The sequence below is a fragment of the Lissotriton vulgaris genome, chromosome 11 (assembly GCF_964263255.1).
Source record: "Lissotriton vulgaris chromosome 11, aLisVul1.2, whole genome shotgun sequence".
Taxonomy (NCBI): domain Eukaryota; kingdom Metazoa; phylum Chordata; class Amphibia; order Caudata; family Salamandridae; genus Lissotriton; species Lissotriton vulgaris.
Genome location: NC_141699.1, coordinates 985,092,720 through 985,104,029, shown reverse-complemented (window position 1 = coordinate 985,104,029; position 11,310 = coordinate 985,092,720). Strand labels below are relative to the sequence as shown.

At 44.3% G+C, this 11,310-nt stretch overlaps 1 protein-coding gene across 2 annotated transcripts in view; it reads left to right on the top strand.

The window, feature by feature from the left end:
- Positions 1-368: 368 nt before the first annotated feature.
- MFSD1 (major facilitator superfamily domain containing 1) overlaps positions 369-11,310 on the top strand; it is a 144,144-nt gene continuing 133,202 nt past the window's right edge. Inside the window, exons 1-2 of one of the 2 annotated variants that reach the window (XM_086944220.1) lie at positions 369-603; positions 8,287-8,339. In XM_086944220.1, coding sequence (XP_086800346.1) covers positions 450-603; positions 8,287-8,339 — 207 coding nt within the window. In that variant the 5' untranslated portion in view covers positions 369-449. The remainder of the gene's footprint in view (positions 604-8,286; positions 8,340-11,310) is intronic. The other variant, XM_086944219.1, reaches the window with a different exon arrangement.

Sequence of the window (11,310 nt, the reverse complement as noted above, 5' to 3'; positions counted from 1 at the left end):
TTATTCTGGCTATTTACCATGTTAAATGTAATATCCTTTACATTTTCGTTTGGTATGGAATGAGAAAAACTAAAAAATAAAAGCTTAATCCTTCACTTTTAATTACAGATTTCTCATTGACAACCAAGCTAGAAACGCATAGGGAATATTTATCATATTTTATACCAAAAATCAATTATTTTTACAATCATAAAAATAAACTCCAAATAGCTCAAGTAAAACACAAATTTGACCATTCTTTTCAGTTCGTCTGACTAGGAAGACGCCCACCGTTATCCGATTTTGCTGTTCAAAAATGAATCTAAACGGAGGTAGTCCAATATGGCGTCCACCGCGGAAGAGACCTCCCCTGAGTGCTTCCTGATGATAAACTTTGTCCTACTCTTGCATTCACGTGACCAAATTTGTTCTGTCTCACATGACCATTCAGCCTGAGTAGATCCTCAGGAATGGCGGAAGAAGAGGTTCGGGAGCCTCTGCTGGACGGAGCTCCCAGAAAGATTGGCAATGTGGGAGGCCGGAGAAAAATGCTGGGTTGCTGCGACCCCAGCACCTTTGGACACAGGCTCATCGTGCTGGGACTCATGTGTTTCTTGGGGTTCGGTGAGTTAAAACTTTTCTAGTTGACTGCTGTTGCACCACTGATACCCTAGCCTCCTAGTGCCCAGCTTCAGCCTCTGCCCAGACAGCCTGGGCAATGGCCCACTTCTACGATACCACCCTCTGCAAGTAACGAGGCTCAGACATTCACAACCCCAAGACCCTTGTGGCGACCCTGCACTGAGAGTACCGTGTCATACATCCCAGGATCAGATAACTGTAGCCAGGGCTTTAAGTGGGATCAAAAAACTAGAGGGTCTCTCAAAAGGGCGTGGCCAATGTAATTAGGGCGTGGCTTAAAACCACATAAACTAAAAAATCTGTGCTTATCATTGTGTTCCCCACGACTTGTATTTTGCTGTTTGTCATTACATCTAGATACATGATACAACAAGTAACATCATACCTGCAACAAGTCAGGACTATTGGCTTTGTCAATGGTTGTTAGTTGCATTAAATAAATAAGCAGCAACTTAGACTTGTTGTATATAATAATGAAAAAGCTTCCATTGAGAGCCCTGGTGACACCAGGACAGTGTTGCTGCTCACGAGTTTCAAAAAGAGAAGGGAAATCCCAGAGAGAAAATGACTCTCTTTAAAGATTTCCCTTCCCCTACAACTTTCAACTGGCATGACGTCATGCCGTAACTTCTCCACTAGTGAGAAGTGAGCAGCGCACATTTCTAAACTTATCGGTCATGGTATTACCAGAGTACAGCGTCCTAGGTAGTAGCACATATGGTGCAACACACAAAAGAGAGGCAATCCTTTAGACTAATAGTTCTGAACCTTTCATCCGAGCACTTCTGGGGGTCTGCAACTTTTTGGTAAAATTCAATATTATTGAAATTAGTTAATTAAAATGAATAAAGTCTATACATATAAATAAGCAAAATTGAAAATTTGAAAACTTTTCTATATTTGTTAATTACACAACATATTTCAGTATTTGAGCATTTGTTTGGGGTATAATTGTTGTTGTGTTATTGTTTTGAATTTCAAATAATAAACAATGCTCCAGGCAGGGGTCCCTGACTACCAATAATGGCTCAGTTGGGGTCCCCGGATTTCAGTAATGATTCAGTAAGGGGTCCACAGAATTGAAAAGGTTACCAACTGCTTTTTTAGATCTTTTCAACCTTGCTTTGATTTGTTAGTGACAGCTAGTGAAAACACTTCCTTCTTCACCCGTCCTTGTCATAGTCCCCACCCTGTTTATCCACTGGACGTTCTTCTGTGAACTTTCCCTCGTCAGTGGAGACCTAGCTACTTGTCTGCTGCCCAATGGAGCTACCTGGTTTAGCTATAGAGGAGATGGGCTTTGGATTCCCTCCTCGGACGTCACCTACCCAGTCGGTTTTTGGACAGACTTCCTTTCGTCCCGCCTGCCGTCCTTTCCCTCATCCTCCCTGTTCACACTCCCCCCTCCGCTCTACTTGTCTCACCTTTTTTTCCTCTCTCAATGTGTTGCTTATTTTTGATGTAATGTGTAATTGTTATCATCTTCCGTAACATTGTGTAACCTAATGTAAAGCGCTCTGATACCTACGGGTCTAGCCAGCGCTATATATGTAATGATTGTATCCATGAATATCTGCTATTCTTGTTCATTGTCTCTGTGCCTTACTATGCTTGGATATAACATGTAACTTGCGATTCAATTGATCTCATGTAAAGCGCTCTGATATACTTCGGGATCTGGTTCGCGCTATGTAAAACTTTATAAGTAAATAAATCAATTTGCCTGCTGTCACTGCAGTCCGGGAAAAAAACTGGACCGCATGTGCCAGGGCACAAATCAGAGCCTGAAAGAGACCTGTTTTGCGTCCCTCTTTTAAAAACTGCAGGTGCTCAGACCCGGTGAGACCCGGCCCACTTAAAGCCCTGACTGTAGCCCGTGCTCACAAATCACCGTCCTTCAATCCAAACTGATACTATTCGCCAAACGATACCCTTGGGTGCTTTACGTACATCATTTTCAGTTAAGCGTATCATTTGGTCTTTGATTAAGTTAACATCCAACACCATCTATGAATCTGGACGTGCTGTGGTATTTTCCACCTTTTGTGTGCTAAATGACTGTTTGTTACAGACCAGATGCCCGAACCTACTATTGCGTGTAGTGGGTAGAAATAACTCCACAAAAGGAGGGGCTGGTAGCATTGGATGGGCCCACGTGTAATCATAGATATGTGTAGCTCAGAACATGACTAACAAGGCCGACAGTTAATAATCACTGCCTGCTAGGAGGTTTTCTTTATTTGTTTTTATAAGATGTGAACCCCATTACGTTGCGACTTGCCATTATCCTGTTCTTGTTCTTCTTGCTTGTGTCACGAGGTGATCCGGGCAGTTCTCGTGAGTGACATGCCGGACCGGGAGTTTAGACTGCCTTGGGTTAAAGGCCAAGGCTGGAGTGGCTGGTATTTCACACGTAGGCTGCAGGCTGACTGCTGCTTGCTGAGCAGCTTGAGCTGACATGACCCAACCATACCCCCGCTGCCCCAGTCTGGTCTCTTGCAGTGTGGGGCTGGATTGAACATTTTAGCTGGGGTTTATTGTGTCTAGTACGGCTTGCTGCAACTCTGCAGACAATTGGTCTTCTGTGGAAACCATCTTGGGAGCTGAGGATAGTCTTAAAATGTCGGAATTGTAGCGCTGAAGTCCAACCCATTGCGATAGGCACTTTCTCAGGGGCACTGGCTTCATTCACTGCAGCCTGATCTGCTGTAAACGTCGCTTGGCAACTAAAGCGCCCGAAAATTGAAGCCGGTTGGCACCTTATGCAGTGACTTAAGCTAATTTTTATTTGCACCCCTTGTTGTTTTTTAACTGTAATTATGGGCTAATTTTCATTGTCGGTACTCTTTCCTCCGACCTAGTGATCGGAATGCCACACTGTGCAGTCAAGTGTTGATTCTGCACTAAAGTAAGTTGTGCAGGAGCAAAGTCCTGTCTCTTGGGCACTGACTGGCAACATATTGAATGACTAGCATGTTGTGTCGAGCCTCGTGCGCAGTCAGTCCATGCATGACATTCTGGCTCCTTTTTGATTTGTCCCATCCTGTCCTAATTTTCTGCTTTGTGGATGGTGTTTTTGGAGCCTGGGCCGTATTGAGGGCAAAAGTATTCTGATTTGTTACGTTTATGGCATTAGCAGCTGTATTGTTGTGAATCGTCATCAGTAAGTCAGTTGTAATGTGTTGGTGTGTGTTATATATATATATATATGTTCCTAGTGGCCTAGCTCCTACAGCAATATTATGTGGAGCTCTCTTGCATTGTGGAGGTTAGGCCTAGTGCAGAGCAGCTGTGGCCACAGAGCTGGACCTCTTGGAGAAGATCTTCATGCCTGGTGAAAGAGGAAGTTTTACCCTCACTCGGTCCCTGCCCTCTTTCAATCTGTTAGCTCAGCATGTCCAGTGTCTGGCTAGAGGTGGTAGGAGGAAGGCCTACTTCCTTGTTTGTCTTTGAGGAGTGTCATGAGCCCTGCACAGTAAACTTATTTTATGAAACATTCCTGTCTTGTAAAGAAACCATTGTTGCCGAAAAACATACTGTATGTAATGGGACCTTTAAGAATGGCACCATTGGTGTATGAGCCCAACCCTGATGCTTGTTTATTATATCTGAAGTAGGCTACAAAAATTGTCTAGTGCCTAAAATATTAGTACAAAACTGATGCTTTTGCAGAAGTTATTCTGGTACACGTGGAAGGAGGAAGCCTCGTTCAAGAGTGAAGCAGCAATTTGCTGCTGTGGTGTACGCTTGACGATTGTGTGGCTAGAGGGTGACAAGTTCTCCTCTTCCCCGGGTTACGAGCAAATATTCTGACCTGTTGTGTATACCCAATTACGAAATACTGTAAACATTTTGCTAAATCTATATCTCCATTGCCAGGATACGTAGCGTATATGTATCAATAATATGTCTATTAGGCTTTACACATAGGAATTACCTATTTTTAAAAGCCAGATACATTTAAGAATGTGCTGAAGAAAACCACAGTCCTGCTGTGCTCTGTAAATACAGCTAACCTTGTATAGTTGGAAGGGCACCAATAGCCCCAAATCCACCACTCTTGGTTTTTAATCAAGCTAAGTCAAATTATTGCTTTGCATCACCGAATCCCGTTTTCCAATCATTCCGTTTTTCTTACACATTGAGACTTTCTGTGCATTGCACAAAAAACGCTTGCCCACTCCAACAGTGGTTGTAGCCCACTTGAACTCGCATGAGTTTAAGGGGGGGATTTCTCGATGATAATGCATTCCAAAATTTGTTGGTTAGGGCCTTACAAAATTCCCAGTGGTAAATTTGTCCCTATTTGCTGTCTAGAGATTTGACTAGCCCCTTTGTTCTTCAAAAGAGTAGTAAACTTCGACCTAAACAATCAACAACTCTATTCCACCACACTTTTTTTTGCTTTGCTTCTTATCTAGTACATAATACACATCTGTGTACCCATTGCCATGTGCTACCTCTTGACCACCTAGTTGTTTCTAACCAGCTTACGTTCTCTCATTTGATCCGTCATTTTTGACCATTCCATTACATGTATGGTGGTTAACATCCTTCCTGCAGATCAGCCTATCTACTTCTATTCCATTTCAGAGCTGGAACATTCACCAAACACTCTTTCACTGATTTCCTACACCAAATTTACAATAATCTCACACATGTGCAGTACACAACATTATTTCCCCAGTTTAACAAATCCTACAGCATGCTTTTATGACACACTGTCACTTACACACATTTTCATCCACTGCTTCAATGTCCAAAAGCCTGGACATCCCTATCATTCAATCACTTAACACCAAGATGAGAGTACTCCTTTGTAAGTGTGCTTGTAGCAAATGCAAAACTCATACAAATCTGCACATTTACTGGCATGCGCTATTTTTATATAACACAGATTAGGTGTGATGTCTATAACCGAGAGACTTCAGCATAGCCAATCGCCCAGGTCTGGATGAATGAGTCTAGTTTTCTTAAATACATAGACCTGTGTTATGTTTTGTGGTCTCTTATCGAGAAAGGCAATTCCAAGAATTGGACGAGGAGGGCTTATTCACGTAATGTGACATTCTTCATCATACTGGGGCTTCCTTTACTCGATCAACTGAAACTGCAGTCTCACCTCCTCACTCCTACCATCTACCAATTGACAATGGCAAGCAAGAATTAATCAGCAGCTTTGTCTTAACATGCCCCTCACTGAATTTATAAGCGTTTTCCTGTTTCCATCCTTTCCCACTTCTGTGTCTGGATCTCCATCCTCAACCACATGAATACAGTCCTTACAATTCCTTTGTCTCTTTGTCTAGGGAAGCTGTAGCCACTCTCCAGCTTGTAATATTCTTAACCAGTAGCCATACAAAATAAGTTCCACTGGTCTCAGTAATTGAAGTCCTTTTAGCGTACACGTGCTACACACTGACAGTATGTACGTGCACTTGGGATACGCACAGAATGTCCAGTCACAAATCTTGCATTCACATTACAGTGGGAATGAACAGAAGAGGGATCTGGAGACCTATGCCCATTTTTAGGGCATGCTTGGTGCATCCCTCCAGGTCACAGAACAAGTTCTACACCTTGCTCTACCAGGTACGGGCCTCGGCCTCTACATACGCTTTAGATTAGCAGGACTCTAGGAGAAAAATAAGTAGCAAGGATACCAGTAAGATACTTATGCATGCAGTCTCGTTTGGCGACTGTTTAACATGCAGAGGACTTTGCCATTAGCAAGAAGTAAATAAAAACTCCACACCAACGAAAAGGGCAGATATTTGCAGCTTCTTTCAAGAACTCTGCTATGAAGCAGCTTAAAAAAATAATAATCACAGAAACCAAAAGTTGTATTAACATGTAGCACAGTAGGGACTGGTTGGCAGGGTGCAGAAATAAGTAGGTCAGTTTATATCCCGCAGGCACAGTAAGCAAACAGGGATGCACAAAACAGCAAAACCATGCCAGCCTCACATAATTTTGTTCTTCATTTAGTAACCCTTATTTTCCACGTAACAAATCAAGGGCTATTAAATAATATTGAGAGGCAGCCCAGACTATCCCGACAGCCTTGCCTTTAGTTGAACTCAAACACCAATTCACAGTAAGAATATAATGTATTTCTCACCTAATGCTACTACAGTTAAGCCCATGTATCTGAGATGTGGTTATTGCATGAGATTTGCTGACCAGCTGAAACGCATTGTCACAGTATCACTAAAATAGATTACAACTCTTACAAAGACCTTAAAAAAAACTATTAATTCAATATGAAATTCATTAATATACAGTTCTAAATAACAGAGGGCACTTAATTGCCACTCTTTACGCACTATCAATTAGCACATACAGAATCTAATAATTTTATAGTTTAATTCTGAGAAAAAAGTTGTCCTAGGTAAATATTACGTAATCGCACTCTCTCAACACACCATTTTTATTTGCAGTCCATTATCCCGTTTCTTGACTAGAATGACATTTTACCTATTCACTAGGTTAACAATCAATATTTGAACCTAGTGTTTGTGTTGCATTTTCAATGTTTAGTACCGTCACGATTCCCCCGGTAGTCCATCCATTCCCCCAGATCCTAACATGTTTCTGTAGACATCTGCACAATTTATCAGTGGGGATCTTAATCATTATTCAGTAACCTACTGCGCATGCCCAGCTCTCGAAAGTTGGCAGGTATCTACTTAGCAGGTGTTGGCAATGTTACGTTTTGAGATAATCCACTTTAGTTGTCCTTGGTTTATCAGCATTCGGTTATATCTGTTTGTGTCACAAATTAGTGAAACATGCAGGAGCATCAGCTTTGTGTCGTTGTCTATCTGCCTGTTTGTTATTTTTTTGCAATGTGAATCTCACTCTGTCCCAGAAAGGTGTAATTTTGGGGTATTGCAATATACAGTGTATGAGATCCCCGTTGCTCTCCACATCTGAGACAGTCGGGTGAATCAATGTTCCCATACCTCCATATTTTATAATGTGTTATGTATGTCAGGTGCACATTTTTCAGTTGGATCATTCTGTATTAATTGGCAGTAGCCATTTCCCACAATACCATCCTGGCAATTTACAATTTTTTATCAGAAAATGTTCCCACATCTCTTTCCCTTGCCCACCTAAGATTGTCAAATGTGTTGGGGCGTGGATTGCGAGTGAGTGGTAGAGTTTAGGTATCTTTGGGCCACCCATGGTCCATTAGCAACTTAGCCTCCAGGAAGATAGGGTAAAAATCAGGGAGGTGTTAGATTTGTTTTTTACATGGGGGCATTTCTCACTGTAGATACAAACATTTAAACAAAATGGTGTTTTTTGCATGTCACATGTTCCGCTATTATTCCCTCCCTGAGAAACTGCTTTGAAAATTTTCAGATCAGCGTGCCCAGAGTTGGGCCTGCTGTCATATTACTTCTATAGGTAGCTGAAACAGCCTTGGAAGAGGAAGCCTCAGTTATTTCGCAATCCACTTTGTTAAATCATATTTCATAATAAATGCCCTACATTGTTCCTAAAATATTATTTAATAGTAGTGTTAGTATTGCACAAGTGAGAGACAGTTGTCCTTTTAACTAAATACCTCCTTTTACTGTCGTAATCATTTTAAATTAAGTAGCAAAGACATGACTAAAGACAAGTTTATTAATACAGCTGTTTTCTCCCCAATAGGTAGCTATTTCTGCTATGATAACCCTGCAGCTCTTCAAATCCAGGTTCAATCGGTAAGTGGAATAACACTCTTCAGTTTGCTTTGCTATGAAGTCATACTAACTAATGTAAAACAACTCTAACAGATTTGCAGTATGTTGCCGTCCTGTAAGGGTGACTGTGAACCCCTTCACCAATTAGCTCAATGCCTTACATTTTCTTCTGCACCATTTTAGACTGATTGTAAAATCCAGTACCTTTAACAGGTAAATGTTTGCATACTAACATAGCCAAAGCTCTTTATGTATTCTTGTCTGATAGACTTCTAGCTGCAGATTCCTTGCCTTTGAATTCTCCAGCGTCAGACTGGATCCGAAATCTTTTGCTCGAGCAATACCCCTTGTACGCGCCATCGGGTGGCTCCATTTGGCTCTGCGTGACATCGCCTGCGTTGTTCGCGTCAGTTATGATGTCGCGGTCACCTATATAGGCGCCACCCAGGCACGCTGATATTCGTTCTTTTCTTTCCGCCGCCAGCTAAGCGCCTGCTCGGAGAAGAGCTACCCCTCTGTCGCTTTTTGACAGGCCTTTTCGACTTATGTCAACCTCTGGGTCGGAAGGGGCACCATCGGGTTCGATGTAGTTGGCTTAGGCCACGGCTCCGGTGGGGCATCAGGATTCTGATCCGGGATGGCGCCATTAATGCCATCGCAACCTTCCCTGGCTTCGGACCCAAAGTCTGGGCCTTCGGGGCTGTCGGTACCCACTCCCGGTTTTAGCCCCATCCTTATGGGGGAGGGGTGGCGCCGCGGCCAGGGCGACTGACGCTGGAATCTGGGGATTACGGACGATCCCCGGCTCCGGCGGTAGGTTAGCCCAGCACCATGTGACTCTGGGCAATAGCTTGCTTAATCTTTCTGACGGCCCCCAGCGCCTGGAGACCCTTACGGGTGATTGTTCGCACTTTACAAATGTGGATTATTATTATCCCTGACGAGATAGTCGGAACAGCGTCGCTCAACGCCAATTCCAACATCGTTAGAACCCAGCGGTTTTATGTTGTCGCCTGAATATTTTCATGATGTTTTAGGCTTAGGAGAGGATTGGTAGGGTTCTATCGACCCTTTAGAACACCGGGATGTTTCAGCAGAGCAGATGGACTGGTGTGGAGAACTTGGGGAGGCCAGTGGACTGGACACTTTGCCAGATACTGGCATGTTCTCTCCGCCAACTGTGTCTATGGAGTAGGGGGGCATCTTATGCCATGGTGGTCAAGAGAGCAGCCGAGGTCCTTGGACTGGAGTTGCCCTCTGTGCAGGTCAGGACAAATTTCCTGACCAATGTGCTTCAGCTTGGGGCTTCCACCTCTGAACCCCTTTTACCCTTCAATGAGGCACTGTTTGGCAGGCGATGCTGTTCATTAAGGTTTCTCTCCAAGGGGCCTATCTGTTGGTTCGTTTTGACAATCCGGTGGCTCGTTGTTACTTGAACCACAAGGGGGGAACCGGGTGTGTGTCGCTGAATCTGCTTGCTTCCATGATTTGTGCCTGTGCAGAATTTCATCTATTTGTGTTGAGGGCTGTTTACATTCAGGGGCGTCTGAATTTTCATGCGGACAGCTTGAGCCGCATCCTCACGTCCTCTTTTCTGTACCATCTGTCTGTTTTCAGGACCTTTGTCTTTGTTTCGGGTCTCCCTGGATCAATCTTTTTGCTTCCCTCACAACGCTCTTCTCCCCCGGTTTTGTTCCGAGGTGGTTTGTCCTCAGGGCAGTGGATGCTCTCTCGATTCCTTGGCCTTCGGGCCTTCTGTTTGCCTTCCCTCCAATTCCCCTCCTCCAGAGGATGCTCCAGAAGATTCGGGGGCAGAAGGTGATTGTGCTTTTGACTGCTTCTTTTTGGCCTCGCTGCCTTTGTTTTCCGCTTCTGATGCAGCTGGTGCGGGCAGGTTTGTCCGCCTTCCCTTGGCTCTGGCTCCACTTCAGTATCCCCTCCTGTCTTCGTCGCTTGCATCTGACAGCCTGGCTCTTGAACGGATGGCGTTGGAGTCTTTGGGCCGTTCTTCTGTGGTGGCCTGTAACACTAAACAGTGGCGTCTGCCTTTGACTCTAAAGAGCTAAGGGAAGCATTGGGGGTGTTTTGTGTCCTGATGCTCTTCCCATGGGTTGGATCCCGTGGTTGGGGATCCGGCTTCTATTCTTAATTTTTTTCGAGATGGGTTTTTGAAGGACCTTCCCCCTTCTACCTTGTCTGCTCAGTGGGCTGCAATTTGGGCATGCAGGGGTCCTGGGGCCTCTTTAGAGGTTGTCGCTCCTTTAGTGAGTTGGCTTCTGCATAGTTTTAGGCTTCGTCATCCAGTCTCTCCTGTGATTGTGCCTTCTTGGGATTTGCCGACTGTTTTGCGTGGTCTGCAGTTGCCTCCTTTTGAACCTTTGTTGGATGCAGATTTTTTGTGGTTGTCTGCTAAGTTGGCATTTCTGTTGATCATCACCTACGCTAGGCGGTTGGTAGAGTTGGGTGCTTTGCTTTTCTCCTTATCTTATTTGCAGTTTCTGCAGGATAGGGTTGTTTTGCGGCTTGACCCGGCCTTTCGCCCTAAAATGTCCTTCTAGTTCCATTTGCAGCAGGAGTTGGTCCTTCCGGATTTGCCTGGGGATGTGGATTCTCTTGTCCCTTTGACCTTGGGTGTTGGCAGAGCCCTTCAGATTTACCTCCAAGGTGCCCTGAGGTTTCGTCTTTCCCCTGCCCTGTTTGTCTCCTGTGGGAGTGTGGCTAAGGGGAAGAAGGTTTCTTCTTACACCATTAGTCGGTAGGTTGTTTGGCGGTCTGCCAAGCCTATAAGTCTGTGGATCTGCCTCCTCCTTCTCAGATGCAAGGACGTTTGACACATTCTGCGTCTGCTTGCTGGACTGAGGCAGCGGGGTCTCTATCCAGAAGATTTGTAGGCCAGCACCTGGCAGACCCATCACTTGTTTGTCCGGCATTATCGCCCTGATGTTTTGCATGCCTCTGTGGACAGTTTTGCTGTGGCCGTTTTGAACGCAGC